This window comes from Engystomops pustulosus, chromosome 7 (genome assembly GCF_040894005.1).
Source record: "Engystomops pustulosus chromosome 7, aEngPut4.maternal, whole genome shotgun sequence".
Lineage (NCBI taxonomy): Eukaryota > Metazoa > Chordata > Amphibia > Anura > Leptodactylidae > Engystomops > Engystomops pustulosus.
The window spans coordinates 91,879,104-91,897,284 of NC_092417.1; the positions used below are offsets into that span (position 1 = coordinate 91,879,104).

An 18,181-nucleotide genomic window follows, 5' to 3' on the forward strand; every position below is an offset into this window, starting at 1 on the left:
CCTTCCTGCCCCCAGGTCTAGTGCCCTCCTTCCTGCCCCCAGGTCTAGTGCCCTCCTTCCTGCCCCCAGATCTAGTGCCCCCCTATCCTGCCCCCCAGGTCTAGTGCCCCCCTATCCTGCCCCCCAGGTCTAGTGCCCCCCTATCCTGCCCCCCAGGTCTAGTGCCCCCCTATCCTGCCCCCCAGGTCTAGTGCCCCCTATCCTGCCCCCAGTTCTAGTCACCCCTCCTGCCCCCAGTTCTAGTCACCCCTCCTGCCCCCAGTTTTGCCCCCCCTTCTGCCCCCAATTCTAGCCCCCCCGCTGCCCCCAGTTCTAGCCCCCCCTTCTGCCTTCAGTTGTAGTGCCCCCCTGCTGCCCCCAGTTTTGGTCCCCCCCACCTCTGCCCCCAGTTTTGCCCCCCCTCCTGCCCCCAGGTCTAGAGCCCCCCTTCCTGCCCCCAGGTCTAGTGCCCCCCCTTCCTGCCCCCAGGTCTAGTGCCCTCCTTCCTGCCCCCAGGTCTAGTGCCCTCCTTCCTGCCCCCAGATCTAGTGCCCCCCTTCCTGCCCCCAGGTCTAGTGCCCCCCTATCCTGCCCCCCAGGTCTAGTGCCCCCCTATCCTGCCCCCCAGGTCTAGTGCCCCCCTATCCTGCCCCCCAGGTCTAGTGCCCCCCTATCCTGCCCCCCAGGTCTAGTGCCCCCCTATCCTGCCCCCCAGGTCTAGTGCCCCCCTATCCTGCCCCCCAGGTCTAGTGCCCCCCTATCCTGCCCCTCAGGTCTAGTGCCCCCCAGGTCTAGTGCCCCCCTATCCTGCCCCCCAGGTCTAGTGCCCCCCTATCCTGCCCCCCAGGTCTAGTGCCCCCCTATCCTGCCCCCCAGGTCTAGTGCCCCCCTATCCTGCCCCCCAGGTCTAGTGCCCCTCTTCCTGCCCCCCAGGTCTAGTGCCCCTCTTCCTGCCCCCCAGGTCTAGTGCCCCCCTTCCTGCCCCCCAGGTCTAGTGCCCCCCTTCCTGCCCCCTTGCTGCTTGAAGTTGTAGCTTCTCCTCACTGTGAGCAGAACAGTCTGTTCCGCGGGAGTCTGTGTAGAGGAGAAGCCAGAGGGTCATGTGATGATGACATCACCACAGGTCCTCCAGCTTCCCCTGTATACAGCAGCCCACAGGTCCTCCGTTAATGTGTGCTTATTGCACACATGTTTTATTCCGTTTTTGCCGCGAATCGCGGCAAAAACTTAATAGAGTCGCGACCCCTGTGGTTTGGTCGTTCGACCCCCGCTGGGGTCGCGAACCACAGGTTGAGAACCGCTGCCTTACATTCTAAAATATATACAAAGGTGGTATCCCCGTAAACATTCCACATTTAGGTGAGAAAAAGAAAAAAAAATGCTTCTGTGATTCCAATGAAGGAGGGTGTGGGTCTACTGTTATCCTCTAACTTTTTTTTTTCATAGTTATAATAGTCTCTGTGACAACAAATGCAGGGAGAAGCCAATGTACTTTATGTATAGAAAGGCATGACAGGACGGCACTGCTCCATTTATTAGTGGTTTACCATCCTTTCCGGAATACAGCTCTTAAAGGACACCTGTCATCAGGTCTCTGTCACTTGTCCTGTCACCTCTACCTGTTGGAGCAGCTCACAAGGATCCACCCCAGCCTTTATCTAGTCAATTCATCCATTAATCAATGCAAAATCATCTTTATTATGTAAATGAGGCTGGTCACATGGTCAGAGGCAGTGATGTCACTCCTGTCCCCCCTCCCCTCTCCTCCCCCTGCTCATGTCTGTGTGTATAGTAAAGCATTGCTAGTGTGTGCTGCATCTGCTGACATGCTCTCCTTCCTAATACACAGAGACACAGACATCAGCTACACAGGTACCTGACATGTTCTGCTATACACATGTGAGAGGAACAGACATCAACTACACAAGTAGTACCTGACATGTGAGCCTGTGCCTCCCACTCATGAATAAGCTGGACAGCTTGAATATGATAATGACTCATGGGACATTTCACAGGTCATTTGCATACAGCTTTAGGACCTCATTGCTTAAGTTTACAAGTATATAGAGGGACAATGAAGGAATAGAGGCAATGCTTTTTAATGGCAGTTTATGAAAATATATTTAGTTTAGGGGGGTTATTTTGCCTGACGGGTTCTCTTTAAAGAGGTCCTGTCATCCATATTTTCGGCACCAGGAGCCGCTTACTAAAATAAGCGGCTCCTAGTGCCTGAACAAACGCCACAGTGTTAGAGTGATAGCGTTACCGGAAACACTGCGGCAGGGTACAGTGTAATCATCGGACCACTCGCAAAGCTGTCCGACGTATTCATGAGGGGGCGGGGTCAGGGAGCTGCCTCTTCCCCGGACCGCCCCGCTTGCCCCATAGGCCGGCATTGGCTGCCGCGCTCCAGGCACCACCCCTAGCCCCGCCCCCTCATGAATACGTCAGACAGCTTTGCGGGCTGTCCGACAATTACACTGTACCCCGCCGCAGTGTTTGATAGCGTTACCGGAGGTTTCCGGTAACGCTATCACTCTAACACTGCAGCGTTTGTTCAAGCACTAGGAGCGGCTTACTTTAGTAAGCCGCTCCTACTGCCGAAATTATGGGTGACCGGTCCTCTTTAATGGCACATAAAATGCAAATATGGTGTTCTGAAAACAAAAATTAAAAGACTCAATAGGAAAATCTATGGCGCCTGGCGGTAGACACACAAATACGGACACCAGAATAGAGACTGATCTTTTTCATGTCTTTGTCATAGTCACTATGTTAAGTTACCCCAGAACTGCAATACTGTTAATGATCAGAATTGGATCTGAGACTGGGAATTAAAAAAAATAAAATGGTAATTTCACTTTTCTAATTAGATGAAAGTTAAGAAGATGGCCAAAGATTAGATTACTTGGCACCTGGAGCTTGTGAACACCACAAATCCTGACATTAATTGGAAATCTGTTATATGTAGACTTTGCTCAGCCATGTTTTGGTTACTTTATAATGGCATAATGTCACTACTGTACAGAGGCGAGCAGTTTTAGGACACTGCACAATGTATCCCTTTTTGCACTGAATGATTGTGACAGCTTAGAGTAGCATTAGGAGCAACTTGAAAAAAAAAAAGTTGGTTACAGAAAGGAAGCCTATTAGACCCCGTCTCTGGCCTTCAATAGACCCACAGTTGTACATTCTAGACAGAAACCTGCAATCATATGGAGGGATACTGGCGGAGGTAAGTAAAACACTTAAAATTTGCAATGCAGTGCATTTAGATGTCTGTTCACATTCAAATAGATTTTGTGGAAGCTAGTTAGGAAATGGATAGGTAGAGCAGTGAAGCCAATACGTTGCTAAATCCCTTTATGCACCCCCAACCCGTTTGTTCTGAAAAGTTTCCGGATTCCATGTGTGTGTGCATGCACGGAAATATGTATGTGTGCATGTGTAGGTATTAGGGGATGTATCGAAACCTCAATACTTGTTTGATAATTTCAAACTCATAACAGTTCAATACTGGGTTTTTGTCATTTTCAGTACAGTTGTCTATGTGTTAGACTGTCAGGTTTCCAACAGTCGGATTTATAGTCTGGTGTATGTGCTGTGTTAAATGCCTTCCAATGTGTCAGTTGTGTGTGCTCTATGCAAATAGACTGCACCAGTCACACGTATGTTCCACATCTGCTAATTTCTGCCTTCTTGTGATGTTTCTGCACAGGAAATTCTCAGATACCTCAAACATAAAACTGAGCAAAAACTTCCCCCTGAAATAGCAATGGACCCACATGCACCACCTCCTATGTGGTGTAGTTTTGCAATTAAATTTGTGTTCTCTTTATCTCAATTGATAAATGTGGTGTTGCACACTCTGTGGTGTATTTTTTCCGCCATTGCGTGACTTGCTAAGAAAATATGCAAAAAACTATGTTTGTGGAAAAATTTGCAACAATTATACGCCAAGAAGCTACATAGGACTAATGATAAATCTCCCCCTTAGTGTTTGTCTGCAGGGGAATCCTCAGAGGAGACATCGTGAAGACAAGCAGCAGAGCACAGACCACGTCAAAAGGGAAATATTCTTACATGGTGTTTCTACATCCTCAGGGTTTCCCCAGACACAAGTCTCTAAATTACATAAGCTGAAACGCGTAGGTCTCCATTGCCTACTTACACACCGATGTATGCCTTTTTAAGAATGAAGAATAAAGTGTTTTTATCCAGTTGGATGTGCTACGATTTCCTTCTTTTCTAAGCAAAATAATTCTTAGTTCAGACAAGATTTGAACTCACAACCTCCACTCTCCACCTACCATAGAGATACAGCAATACATACCCACTAAACTATGGGCTTACTCATTGTCAATGGGAGGATTTTATGTCACTAGACAGAATTACACTGGGAAACAAGCTCCATGCACTGGTATATAGGAGATAGATCTCAGAGATCTCTCTCATATATATATCCCTACATTATCCTTTTTTTGTTTTGTGTTCAGGTATATATATGTCTAGGCTTGTAAAAATTAACCAACTAAGAGGCTTGTGTTGGTTATGTATGGGTCGATATACACATAAATATATACTCACTGCCCAGCAACCCCGGTAAGTGTCAGGATCAGAGGTAGTGGATCCTCTGTACCACCGCGGACGATGACGTAAGCTGACACCTGGGACCGGACTCTAAGTGGCACCCGGTCTTCAGCAGAGCCTGCTGCAAAGCAGGTTGGACTGGTTGCGGCGTGGTACCACCAGGTCGTTCCACAGGCGCGACATTTTTTTGGCGGGTGGCAGCCAAGGCGTAGTGCAGAATTGTAAGGCGAACTTGTGGTCAGGGACAGGCAGCAAAGGATCAGGATCAGAATCGAGGGAAATTAGGAAAATCGCAGAGGGCTTGGAATACAGCTTTCTCTTAGGCATAGAAACACAAAGATCTGGCAGGGGTCACAGGAAGAGGTTGAGCAATCATTGGTTGTCAGATGGCCAGCGCCAATTAGAGGTGCGCTGTCCCTTTAAATTTCAGACAACTGGCGAGGCGGCTGTCGTTGGAGCGTGGCTAGATAAGTAAGATTGCCGGCGAGAGGGAGCACACAGAGGCACACTGGTGCGCCTGTGACCCGAAAGGAGCACCCGTGACAGAACGATTTCGGCATCCCAAAGTTTGCGTATAGAGTTCCGGTAGTGAATGAAATCACTACAAAAAAAATCACTGTCCACCAAAGCCCACCATCCAACCAAGGGGAACTGGAGAGGATCTGCAAGGAAATATGGCAAAGGATCCCCAAATCAAGTTGTGAAAGACTTACATTATAACCAAGACTCATGGCCATACTAGCTCAAAAGGTGCAAGCAGATAGGGTCAGGCCTCAGGTGAAAAAACAGCACTCTGCAAATTCCACACTTAGAGATAGCAGTGTTTCGGCTGCAACTAAGCCTTTTTCAAGCTGTCACTTTCATGGAGTATGGAATACAAACAATCACTTATTTTGGATTTCAACCCAAGTGCAGTTTTTTACTTCTATATACATTCTATCTCTCCATCTACACACACCTTCCATTAGATCTCCTAAACTTCAGTTCAATATTATTCGAATATACAGAGCTGCATGGTTCCATGATGCCTGCTATTTGGATTAACAAGCTGCAGGGGAAGGGCAAGTCCAGAAAGGAAAGGCCACAAGAGCTGCTTAAAAATAATAAAATACTTTTTAGATCTTTTTTTTTTTTTTTTTTTTTTACAGTTGGAGCCTCCCGTACTTGCACACATGGACCCTTGGTACAAACATGAACAGGAATGGATCTGCTCCAAAATTTCTAGCTCAGGCAGTTGGCTCATACCCAGAGCCATGAGAACCATGTCCTTGTAATGCCTGACACATGTCCCAAATCAACATTCGTGTCCATAAGCTCTTACATGAAGGCAGAAAGGGATTACGGTAATTACAAAAGTGGTGTTTTGGGTTTAACCACCAGGAATAATGGTTATTATATTTTGATAGGTATCACCATGTCCTTAACTGTCTGAACTAACAGGTTTATGTCAGGGATTACAATTTAAATTTTTTTTTTTTCCTTTCTATTTTTTAGACCGCCTAGGATACTTTAACCCTAGATATGGCTGTATGTGGGGATTTTACTGATCATCTATTACAATGTGCCAATAGCACATGGTAACAAATTATCAGAGACTATTTGACCCAAGTTTAAAGGCAATGGAACCAAACACTAATGAAATGTATGTAAACTTTAGATTTTGCAGAAACATAAATCATTTTGGTAATCCTAATTGACCTAAAAGGGAAAAAGTTTATGTTGATTTTATGTAAGGGCACATTCACACGGCTGCATTGGGGGCCGTGATCTGGTCACATGATTTGTGACAAGATCACGGCCCCATAGATTGCAATGGCTCCCGGTCATGGCATAGTGAGCATGCGGTACATCACCGCAACGTGCCCATTCTTCTGCCGATGGAGGGAGGAGGGGGAAGGAATGCTCACCGGCAGTTTGAATAAGGCGAGAGAAAGTGAGAAAAACATGCATATTTGCCTTTTTATATACTGCTGGTAAACTGGTAAGCTGGTAAACTTCTGGTTTCAACTGTACATGCTGTCTGTAGCCACCACTGAGGATAGACTCTGCTCCAAACAGGTGATCAGACTGAAAACATGAAACACTGGCAATCTCTATATACAAATCAGACTCCAAACACAGGCATGACCCCGACCAGCATCATACCTTCTCTGATGTGAAATGTTGACTCTGTTGGCTGATTGCTGATATCAGGAGATGATCGTCCCTCTTCTGAATCCTGTTTCATTGCTGTTAGTGTCCTCTGGAAGAAAATCAAGTTTGAATTCTGTAAAAGGGATTTTTGAGGATATATAACTACCAATGTAAAATTATGAGGTAGAGTAAAAAAGTTAAAAATAACCGGTTTTCTACTTTGCTCCGTGGCAAAGCAACACCTATCACTAACCGGTCTCTGTACATAGAAGCTGCTGTGGCTGAGCCTAGTATTAGGATACAGCGGAACTGGAAGGAGACATTGTACTGAACCGGACAACAAATGTCATTTACTATTGTAGAACAGCACCGCCATCAGTATATTTGAAATGGGGTATTCCAGTTGTTACTATAGCGCATCCCTCCACTCAGTTTAAAAATTATAGCTGGCATGGAGGTGTTGGAGGTCAAGTGACCGTTCTAGCAGGTGTCGGGGGTCACTTCTAGTCCAACCTTTTTCAAAACACTGGGGGGAGAGTACTAGACAGTTTTCTGCTGCGCCAGATTGGGGAACGGACAGAAAAGACATATCCTTTAAAATCTCCCTCTTAGAACCTGCAGGCTTCTTTCTAGCAGTGACCAGCATCCTACTACAGACAGAATGTCACCATTGGGTGGCACTCAGGTACAGGGTTGTGAATGCAGGATAACGGTTTGTCTGCTAAGTTTGTGTGAATGCTAATGATTCTATTGCAGCAAGCGCTAACACAGCTGTGAAGCAATATACTGTCAGTCTACAAAAGTGTAAAAAGAAACACATGCCGAGTGCGAAGACACAGCATTGGACAAGCAGCAGCATCTTCAGCATGACCGCACAAGAAGAGGGTTAAAAATACACCATTCTGGTACAATTTCTTCCAATTTCTGAAATGCCTTGCTGTGCATTTTTATATGTTTAAGACACTTAAGAAATTTAAAAGAAAAGGGATAAGACTTTTCAGAAATGGTGCAACTTCACGAAAAGCAATTGCAGAATTTGAAAAATCAGACAGCAGGGACATTGTATCCAACCATATAATTAGCTTATTACTACAGAAGGACATAGGACTCTAGGGCTTTCTGTCCCACATGTTTCCCTAATCTAAAGATTATCTTTCATTAGAAAGCCACGCAAGATTTGTAAGTCAAGTGACTCTCTTGTAAACAGGTTCCATAAAAATGATTAGGGGACACATGATGCCTAAGTGGGAAACTGCATATACTGTAACAGCAGTTGGTAAAATGCATTCACTACGTACAGGCACTTAAAGGGGTTTGCCCATGAAAGAAAGTTTTTAAATTATAACACCCTAGTGAGGTTTACACAATAAAGCTCATTTTAACACCTTATTTTATGGCTGTTTCCAGAGTGTGGGCGGGGACTCTCTAAGCAAACATTTCATGATTCCTCTTTGCTATGAGATGCCGTGTGCTGACAATGTGCTTACATTATCAGGGTACAGGGTTTAGCTACACTTTCATTTAGCTTCTGAACATTCTACTACACATAGAAAAAGAGAGAGGAGATCCATGAGATGGATAGAACACACAATGACACACTTCAGCTCTGCTACATTTTAGCTTTAACCCACGCAGTGCCTCCCTCACTTGGATAAAGGCCTTATCTTATCTGTACAGCAAGTCTCTGCACACTGCTGCTTTCAGGAAGTGTCTAAGCTTGTCTTGTAATACAGGGGGGAAGGGCAGGAGGCATAGAGCACTGTACTGTGCAGACAAGATATTCAGAAGATATTCATGAGAAAAATCTGACCATAGTCAAAAGATTCACGGTCAGCTCCCGGGGCAACCGAAATTGTATATACCAAAACAGATAGAGACAGGTTGGAATTACATATGTGAAATGCTGGATTTTTGTTAAAAATAGTGAATTAGAGAATGTATTATTTTGTTATCCTGAGTATATTCAAGAATCTTGTCTTTGTTTCAATGCAGCCTGTTGGGGTTTTGGTGATCAAGAGGTACAAGAATTTTTTTCATGATTTTCTGATATGAGACTTCAAATTCATGCAATTATTATTTAACTTAGCCACAAATTCCTACGTGGACAATCAGTAGACATTGCACACCTTCTGCCTTTTTAAAGGCCACCTCATGGATGCTGGTTATTAGCCACAATCCCCCCAAATACCTGTAGTGGCTAATGAAGTAGAGACCCACCCCATCTGTTCAAAGTCCAGCAGCCCAGTATTCCAGCCCGGGTTTTGGCTTCCCAGAATGTGTAGGACAGAAACCTAAAGGAAATGTACAAACCTTCCAACACTTTTCCCCTGGAGTCACCCTGGACCTGGGAACCTGCAACCTAATCATGGGTAAGAGTCCCTGTTTACTTTAAAACATTTGGGGCAAAGAGCAATATGTTTATATATATGCATTAACATTACGTTACAATCATATTGGCACACATTTATTTTTATCTGCCTGAGCCCCAGACAACATAATATGCGTGGTTCCCCCTTTGTGTCCAAGTGGTGCCACTCCTTTTTCTGCATACCACCATCTGTGGCTGTGCCCTTTTAATCAGTACCCATATACTTTTTTATGTCTTTTGTATGTCGAATTCAATAAAGCAATACTTTATCATATTTGAATTATGTATTTCATGTCCTGGGCCCGTCCCCCTTTTTAGGTGGACAAAATAGGCTTATATGTATTATTCTCAGCCCTAGGCTGTGGTGTTGTATACGGCTCTAGAGGTTATTATGCTGTACTAACTTGGTTATACATCTTGTAACCGGCCCCACCTCTATTCAGTGGTTAACTATAGGTTTTGCCCTGGTCATGTATGAATACCGTATTTTCCGGCCGATAAGGCGCACCGGACTATAAGGCGCATTACTAATACAGGCCTTATATATGGAATAATTCCATATATAATGCGCACCGGACTATAAGGCGCAGGGTCCGGGGACGTGGAGGAGGTCCGGGGGCGTGGAGGAGGTCCGGGGCGTGGAGGAGGTCCGGGGGCGTGGCTTGCAACCCGAGCGGAGAGGTCGCAACCAGCGACTTTCCACAGACCCAGCAAGAGGTGAGCGGTCTCCCCAGGGAGATGGGGAAGGGGTCCGTTCAGGTGGAGGAGGGCAGCGGACCCTACTTACATAGGTCCCCGCTACCGTAGACAGCAGATCTCCAGCGGGAACTGCAGACCACGCAGCAGAAGTTGGTTCGCGCTATGGCGCCTGTTGTTCGTGCCACGTGGTCTGCAGTTCCCGCTGGAGATCTGCTGTCTCTGGTAGCGGGGACAAATGTAAGTAGGGTCCGCTGCCCTCCTCCAGTCACTGCCCTCCTCAATACATAGGGCGCACCAAACTATAAGGCGCACTTTGGATTTCTAAGGAAATCTTAGGTTTTTATGTGCGCCTTGTAGTCCGGAAAATACGGTAGTTAGTAATCCAATATCTAATAAAACTAACTTATATTTCTGGGCACTGTGGCGTGTTTTAGAGCAGGTGGAAATGAGCAGATTTATATAGAAGTTTAAAGAAAATTATGGAAACATCAATGACGGTGACCAATCAAGGATAGTATCAACCCAACGTGTTCTCAGCAAAGAAAGAGCAGACATAGTTGAGTGACAAATTATACTGTACAAATTAGTCTCTTTAAAAGACCGCCAGGAGATAACTCAGCATTTTCCATGTGACAGGATCCCTTCAATAACCATGTTAGTCAGCAGAGTACAAAAGCATGCACTGCATACATGGAGTCAGCATTACAAAATGCATTAACTTGATCTGTAAATCACATCCACAGAATATTTCCATCTTGGAGCAATGAAACCACCATTAGATAATGATCTATGTTTCAACTTGTATCATAATTCTAAAATGTCTCAGAGCCTTTTTTTGTAGCAGCAATTCCTTTAGCATGCATGATCCAGAGGTTGCACTAACATTTTTCAAGAAGGGTAAAAATACTCCTTTCACCATTTTTGAGGAGTATTTTTACCCGAGGAGGAGTATGAAAATTTCAGTAATACACCGCACACATAGCACACTCACACAGAACACCGCACACACACGCTCACACAGCACACGCTCACAGCACAGCACATGCTCACCGCTCAGTACCGCACTCACAGAACACTGCACACACGCACAGCACTCACAGGACACTGCACACACGCACAGCACTCACAGGACACTGCACACACGCACAGCACTCACAGAACACTGCACACTACAAACACTACACTCACAGGACACTGCACACAGAACACTGCGCACACACTCACCCGGTCCCGTCGATCACATAAACGCAGGCAGCTGTGGGCAGGGAGAGTTGGAGCAGGACGGGGAGCAGCATCTTCGCGGCCCACGTGTCTCCCCCGGGGCCGGTGCTCTCACTCTGGGTCTCTCTGGCGCGGCCCTGACACTGATCACGGTGTCACGTGTCCCGCTGAGCGCTCAGCCTGCACGCTACAGGGAATAATTGCCAAGCGTAACTTTACGCATGGCAATTATTTTGGGGGTTAATGGCGCCTCATCGCGCGTCTATGAAGCGTGGTGAGGCGTTAATGCGACCTCTGGCATTTAATTAGTGGTCATGGAAAAAAAAAGACACACTGAAAATGCATGTTTATAGGGCAATGTTAACTCACAGTGAATACTGAACAGCAGCACTTATGTATTCAGGATAACAAAATAACACATTCTCAAATTCACTGTTATTAACAAAAATGCAGCATTTCACAGATATAATTCCAAACTGACTCTATCAGTCCTGCTGTAAACAATTTCAGATGCCCCTAGACACGACCCTGTAACTTCTAACTTATGGTCGCGTGGCGATCATCTTGGATTTCTGTGCGACTTTGTGCTGCTGAGATTTCTGTCCGTCTCTGCTCTGAGCCTGCAGCTGCGCCCCCTGTACGGAGCTCACAGATACTCACTGATCACTTCCTGCCAGGAGATCGTAAGCAGAGAGAAGTTACAAACTACAAGGATATAAGTGATCCGGAGGGAGGGGGAGGCAGGCACATATCTGTGAGATGTGGCAGAGCTAAAAGTGTGTAAAAGTCTGTCATGCCTCTGTCTAAGTGTCTTTTACCCTGATAATGTAAACCCCACAGAACTAGATGGATTATAATAAAACTGAGTAAAATTGTAAAGTAAGGGGTTAAAAATGATCTTTATTGTGTTAACCACTAGAGGATTGAGATGTGAGAATTTTTTTTTTTTGGGGGGGGGGGGGACCCAAAAGAAAACAAAGCAGCAAGTGTGGAAATTAAATGCAGCTCCACCAGAGAAAGTGTAGAAATAGTACATGTAATCATAATTTCTACCAGACCACATACAACTTTTTCTACTCGATATCATATGCTACTAGAGATTTCCAACATCAAAATAGATGGCGTATCACTCGCATATGCCATCTGTTAATGACTGTGAGCTGTCAACCATCGGAGACCCTCAGTGGTCCTGAAATGAAGAGTGTGCATCGCTAACACAAAGTACCACATTCCCTTTTTGTAAAAATCAAGAAAATCCCTTTAACTGCTATTTAGATACAACATAGCTATAGATAGTATATAGATTTACCTGTACATCCTTATGAGGAACAGCATACAGTGGTTCTAGTGATACACCATCACCTCTCTTCTCAAACATCTTCTCAGTATTTTCCCTCTCAATGTCAGACATCTGTTCCTCCGTGTCATCATCCTGAAACTCAAAAGACATGACTGGCGAGCGCACGTTTTCACGATTTGCATAGGACTTCCAGTGTTGTCTAAAAAATAATAAAAGGTCAAAACATCAAAAAGATCTGAGGACAGATCTGAACAGGGGTAAAGCTGAGGATGAGCACATACATTAGATCAAAGTCTGAAACTACCTTTTAAAAAAAAAAAATCTAGAGTATTAGCGCCTCTGTTAATGGAAAGAGTGATCATGTGAAAGGTCATCTAACACCAGAATGCAGGACGTAAACCGAGCACACTCTGGTAGGATCTGCTCTTCTCTTAGCTTGATATGCCCTGTTTTTTTAAAAGCTTTAAAAATTATGCAAATGAGTCTGAGGGGCTCCAGGCTTTATAGATGTTAATGAAGCCTGGCGAATTGGCCCCCCCAGGCTTATTTCCATAATTCAAAGCCATTACAATCCAAGCCAGTACAAGCCAATACAATCCTTCATCCTGATGGTAGATGTCCTTTGAAGGGGTTGTCAGGTTTCATAAAATTGTCATACTATGGGCTCCAGGACATCTAAAATTAATAAAGTAGTAATACTTAACTTGGATGTTGCTATAGTAATGTTTATATATATATATATATATATATATATATATATATATATATGTATCGTATATGTATACCAAATGAAACCAGTGGAGATAAGGAATAAAGTAAGTAATACTAGAGATACAAAAATGGAAGCAAACTTACTCTACTCCTAGTTCTCTGGCTGTAGCATAAGGCTCAATGTGATCTCTCTCTTCAATGTAAGTGCTGTCATTCTCAGAATAGGATCTCTGGCGTGGTTGAGGTATCGCAACTGTGCGACCAGTTAAAGAAGTCATCAAAATAGCAGCAGCCAGAGCAGACCTGGAGGCAAAGGAAGACAGCAGTTTATTTTACTAAAATTTGGGGTAGATAAAAAGTATAGCATGTATCTATTCTTTACAAGTCTAAGGAATGCAAGGCTGAGGGCTGGAAGCAGAGAGGAGCTCAGTGTCAGACAGAAGAGCAAGATGTCTGCCGAACCTATAATCAGAATCTCCAGGGTCACGTACAGGGGCAACAAAAATTGTGTACACCAGAACTGATAGAGGAAGGTTGGAATTATAGCTGTTAAATTCTGTATTTTTGTTAAGAATATAGAATTACAGAATGTGTTTATTTGTTATCCTGAGTACATTTAAGAAACTTGTCTTCGTGGGAATACCTCTTTAACTTGGAATATTGTCATTGAATGATTTTGTATTACCACAAGTATAAATTCACTTTTTTCTGGAGTCCTGCTGTATTCTGTGACTTAGCTTACATTGGACTCTGCCAGGTTCTCTTGACTTTTACTCAGTGGAGTTCGGAAGTGATGATCCTCTGCACTTTCTTTATAAGGGGGAAAAATGTAATTTTAATAGAATCTTAGTAAGCTGTAACACAGCTCATAATAGGATATACTATAAAGCACCACTAACAAGTATGCAGTGAGTAACACCCTCAGCTCAGGTTAACAGTTGAAGGGAAAACATTTAGCATCACTTGCACATGCCCCATGGTGTTTTCTAAAGCCTCATTAAAAAGTGCATTTCCAAAGGATAGTACTAGAAGATAAAGCGGGTACAATGGTCATAAGGAGACTTCTCCATATTCGTGTACATAAGCGGTTCTCACCTTTCGCTTTTGAGTGAATAACAATTAGTAGCGCCTGAAAATGATGTTCCCTAGAGCCAATACAGACTCCGTATATTTAGTAAAAGAAAGAAGAAAAATGGATCTCCGAGAAAAATGGATCTCCCCCAAACGGGGGAACACAAATCCGGTACATACAGTAACCAGAAGATTACATACATTATATAAAGTGTAATTAGGATTCACAAAATTACTTACTTATATTTGCCAAATGCCAGAATATTGAGAGAGAATTTAAGGAATTTTCATTAGTCAAAAGTTTACATACATTATTATTAGGTACCATTGCCCTTAAACTGTATAACTTGGGTCAGATGGTTTTTATATCCTTCCACAAGCTTCTCACAATTGTAGATAGGAATTTGGGACCATTCCTCCAGACAGAACTGGTGTAATTGAGACATGATTGTAGGCACTTGCTCACAACTGCCTTTTTAGCTTTGCCAATACATTTTCAATAGGATCAAGATCAGGATTTATGATGGCTACCCAAAACATTGATCCTTTAAGCCACTTTGTTACCAGTTTGGAAGTAGATTCGGGTCACTGTCCATTTGGAAGACCCATATCCTGGCTGATGTCTTGAGATGTTACTTCAAGATTGTCACAAAATGTCCTTTCTTCATGATGCCATCTATTTTGTGAAGTTCACCGGTCTCTTCATAACATGATACTGCCACCCCCAGTGTTACACAGTAGGAATGGTGTTCTCAGGCTTGCAAGCTTCTCCAAATTTTTCCTCCAAATGTAACAATGGCCGTTATCGACAAACAGTTCAATAAAGTTTCATCAGACTACAGAACGTGTCTCTAAAAATGCACTAGTGTGTGCATTTGCAAACATTAATCTGCCTTGTTTATGTTTCTTTTGGAGTAATTGCTTCCTCCTGGAAGAGAGGCCTTCCAGCCAATGTCCACGCGGTACTAATTTCATTGTGGATAATGACACACTCTTTGCAGCTTCAGCCAGCATCTTTTGCTTTTGTTCTTGGATTGACATGCACATTTCGGACCAAAGCACGTTCATCTTTGGGACACAGAACCCCTCTCCTTCCTGTATTTCAGGTGTGTCTCTACTAAACCATAAGCTTCCAAAAGCATAAAATCTTCACATGGGCTGTTCTAAATTGTTTAGCCCCTTTTCACACAGACGTACTATGATGAAGAGTTTTTTTTTTACTTACCCCTGAGGAAGTCACCTTGCATTGATGATACGCGTGGGGTTCTGCACCCTCCTAGCTCTCTGTCCACCTCCATCACCCTCAACACTCGTTCTCATGCGGTTGATTTAGCTGGGTATTGTATCAGTAGGGCACGTGTTTTACACCTTCACACACATTTGTTCACTACAGGTTTTCATGCATCTGTTTACTCTACTGTGCTAGTTTTGATACTCCAATATATTGTATTGGTGGGCAGTTTTGAATCAGGGGGGTTTGGGTCATTCTTGGACTCGTGAGAGCTGGGTACATATTATTGTTGTACCCTTTTAGTGTTTTTATTGTACTTTTTGTCTTGTCTTGCTTTGATTAATAAAATTCATATTTGTACATTTGTCCAGTATATGCATCTATCTTTTCTGGTGTTTGTTATACATGTTGCTTAGGTTGCATGGACAATTTTTGATTCTGGCAGTGTCTGTCCTCTTCTGTGTATTATTGAGTTTTTTCACTTGAAACGCGTAGCCGTTTGTGCTGATCGATTTTAGATGATGATTTAATAAAGAAGCAAGAATTTTTCATATAAAAAGTGCTGGATTGTTTGAATCTTTTCACTGTCTGCAAAAACCTGGAAGCAGAGGCTGTATTCTTTTGAACTTCCAAGAGGACGGGGAGGATCACCAAATGCTCACAGGTGTAAGGATTTCCTTCAAAACACACTTGCCGAATGGACTTTTCTTACATTCTATTACGTACTGGTGCTGCAGTGGGTGTATGGAGGGGGGGGGGTGCCAGATTAATGAAGACCATGGCCTACATTTACGTGCAAACTGCAGAGTGCAAAGAATTCATCAAGAACGGGCACTAGCACCTTAGTAAATGTGCGCCCATGCGTCAGTTTTGGTGAATCTGGCGGACTCTGCACACTCCACAAGCAAACTGTGCATAGTACAGACTGCACTAGTTTTGATAAACGTAGCCCAGTGTGTTGTTTGTAATGTTGTTCCACAGAAATTTGTTCAATACCAATAAAAGTTAAGTTGAAGATGCAAGATACCTTTGCCCTCTTGGAGAATCTTGAAATGGTCAATTTGGTTTTCATAACAGTTACTATAAAAGTATTCAGTCCCATCATCTCAATCCTAAAAACATCTAAATATACAAATAACAAAATGGTTGAAGGCTATTTTTTGTTAATGCAACATTCCATAAATAACACCAACCTCGGTCTCTCTGGCGATGGATTTGGGCTACGTGGGGGAGGGGTGCGAGGGACAGCAGATCTGGGTGCTACAGTAGCTGCAGGAATGAGGCCATGGGCTATGTGTTTCTAAGTATATATGAAACAACAAGAGATAACAAAAAACAATTAGATATAAAGAGACTTGTCTTATTAAATATGCTTATTTACAATGTATAGTGCTACTGTCCTGGTGACGGTGGAATATCTCGCTAAATACACATCAGTTCTAAAAACTAAAAATATATTTGTGTCAAATATTTTTCAAAAACCCCACCTCCAGCGGGTGCGGGAGCAACTTTCAAGGACATCTACCATCAGATATCCTGATGACGACCCTGCCTTTTGGGTACCATCTACTGAGCATTCCGAGAGCCGGTGACGTCAGGGGTTCCCTCTGCAAATCTTGTGGATGCACAAGAATAACTTTTCTTGCGCTGCCCGCAATTCTATGAATTTGTTCTTAGAAACAGTATCGCCTACATCGGATCCTCCTTCATAAATGACCTCAAGTCTGACCCAATTATTTTAAGGCTAGATACAGTCTACACTGACTTGGGTAGGTGGCAATGCAGTAACCACACATATCTAACAATTTCTGGATATAGAGGATCAGTTTTGCTGAACGGGTGAACTTTCAATATCAGGCTTTTCTCTGGGAACAGCTCACTAAGTGTTTCAGTGCTAGATAACATGTAGGCTTGGTTTCTATACCTATAGTACTAAAGGTATACCTATAGTGTTTCTGCATTTGTGTTTGAGATGCTAGAAAACAGTTTTCCCCTCATATTCTATGTATAGTTATAGAATCCATCAGAGCAGCGAACCTCTACAAACATGAAGAAAAGCAAACCTCATATGCACATAAGCATCTGCACCTCTCTCCCTTTCGCGTTACGCACCTCTCTGCCAATTCTATAGCAACATCACACAGCCTGCTACCAAAGAAGAAGCAGCAGATGCTTATGCACACATGAGGTGTGCAAAATTATGCATAGACAGAGCGCCCTAGCACTGACACGCTGGAGTGCCAGAGTCTGATTCTAAAGAAAATCGGCCATAAATATCAAGAATGAATAAATCAGGGGGCTTACTCAGATCCAGGCATTGTGACTGTGCTAATCTTCTGTGGCCTCCTTTCTTCTAAAATTAACTTTGAAAATGATGCTAATGAGTCTAGGTGCTGTAGCATCACAGGCTGTTTACAATTAGCAGAACCTGCTCTGCTCATTGAAAATGCAGGGAGTCCCCGGGTTACATACAAGGTTCCATAGGTTTGTTCTCAAGTCTTACTTAGTGAAAATATTAATGGGACCAAGGATTATCAATAAAGCTTTATTACAGACACCTTACAGCTGATTTTTGCAGTCTGGGACCTTAGTAAAGTATCCAGAGAGCTTCACCGGAGGTCACAGTTGGCCGAGGGGTCCGTCTTTAACTAGAGGCCAAGCTGTAAGTCGAGTGTCCTTAAGTAGGGGACCACCTGTACATCATTTTAAAAGTTTATTTTAGAAGAAAGGAGGCCATGAATAACAAATGAAAGAAGATAACCACAGTAAGGGGGCCTGGATCTTTGAGTAAGTTTCCCTATCATGAACAAATTTGGGAACATTTGATAGCTTTAAGAAAAATTTTGCATACATCTATTTTCAGATCTTGGATCTGATG

The 18,181-nt window shown here is 43.6% G+C and overlaps 1 protein-coding gene across 3 annotated transcripts in view; it reads right to left on the reverse strand.

The window, feature by feature from the left end:
- The window catches only part of CEP89 (centrosomal protein 89), a 92,269-nt gene that overhangs the window by 72,864 nt on the left and 1,224 nt on the right, over positions 1-18,181 (reverse strand). For 2 of the 3 annotated variants that reach the window (XM_072117229.1, XM_072117232.1), the window contains exons 2-5: positions 16,497-16,603; positions 13,146-13,304; positions 12,300-12,489; positions 6,715-6,811 (exon numbers count right to left, since the gene is read on the reverse strand). In XM_072117229.1, the coding sequence (XP_071973330.1) occupies positions 6,715-6,811; positions 12,300-12,489; positions 13,146-13,304; positions 16,497-16,603 (553 nt within the window). The remainder of the gene's footprint in view (positions 1-6,714; positions 6,812-12,299; positions 12,490-13,145; positions 13,305-16,496; positions 16,604-18,181) is intronic. The other variant, XM_072117231.1, reaches the window with a different exon arrangement.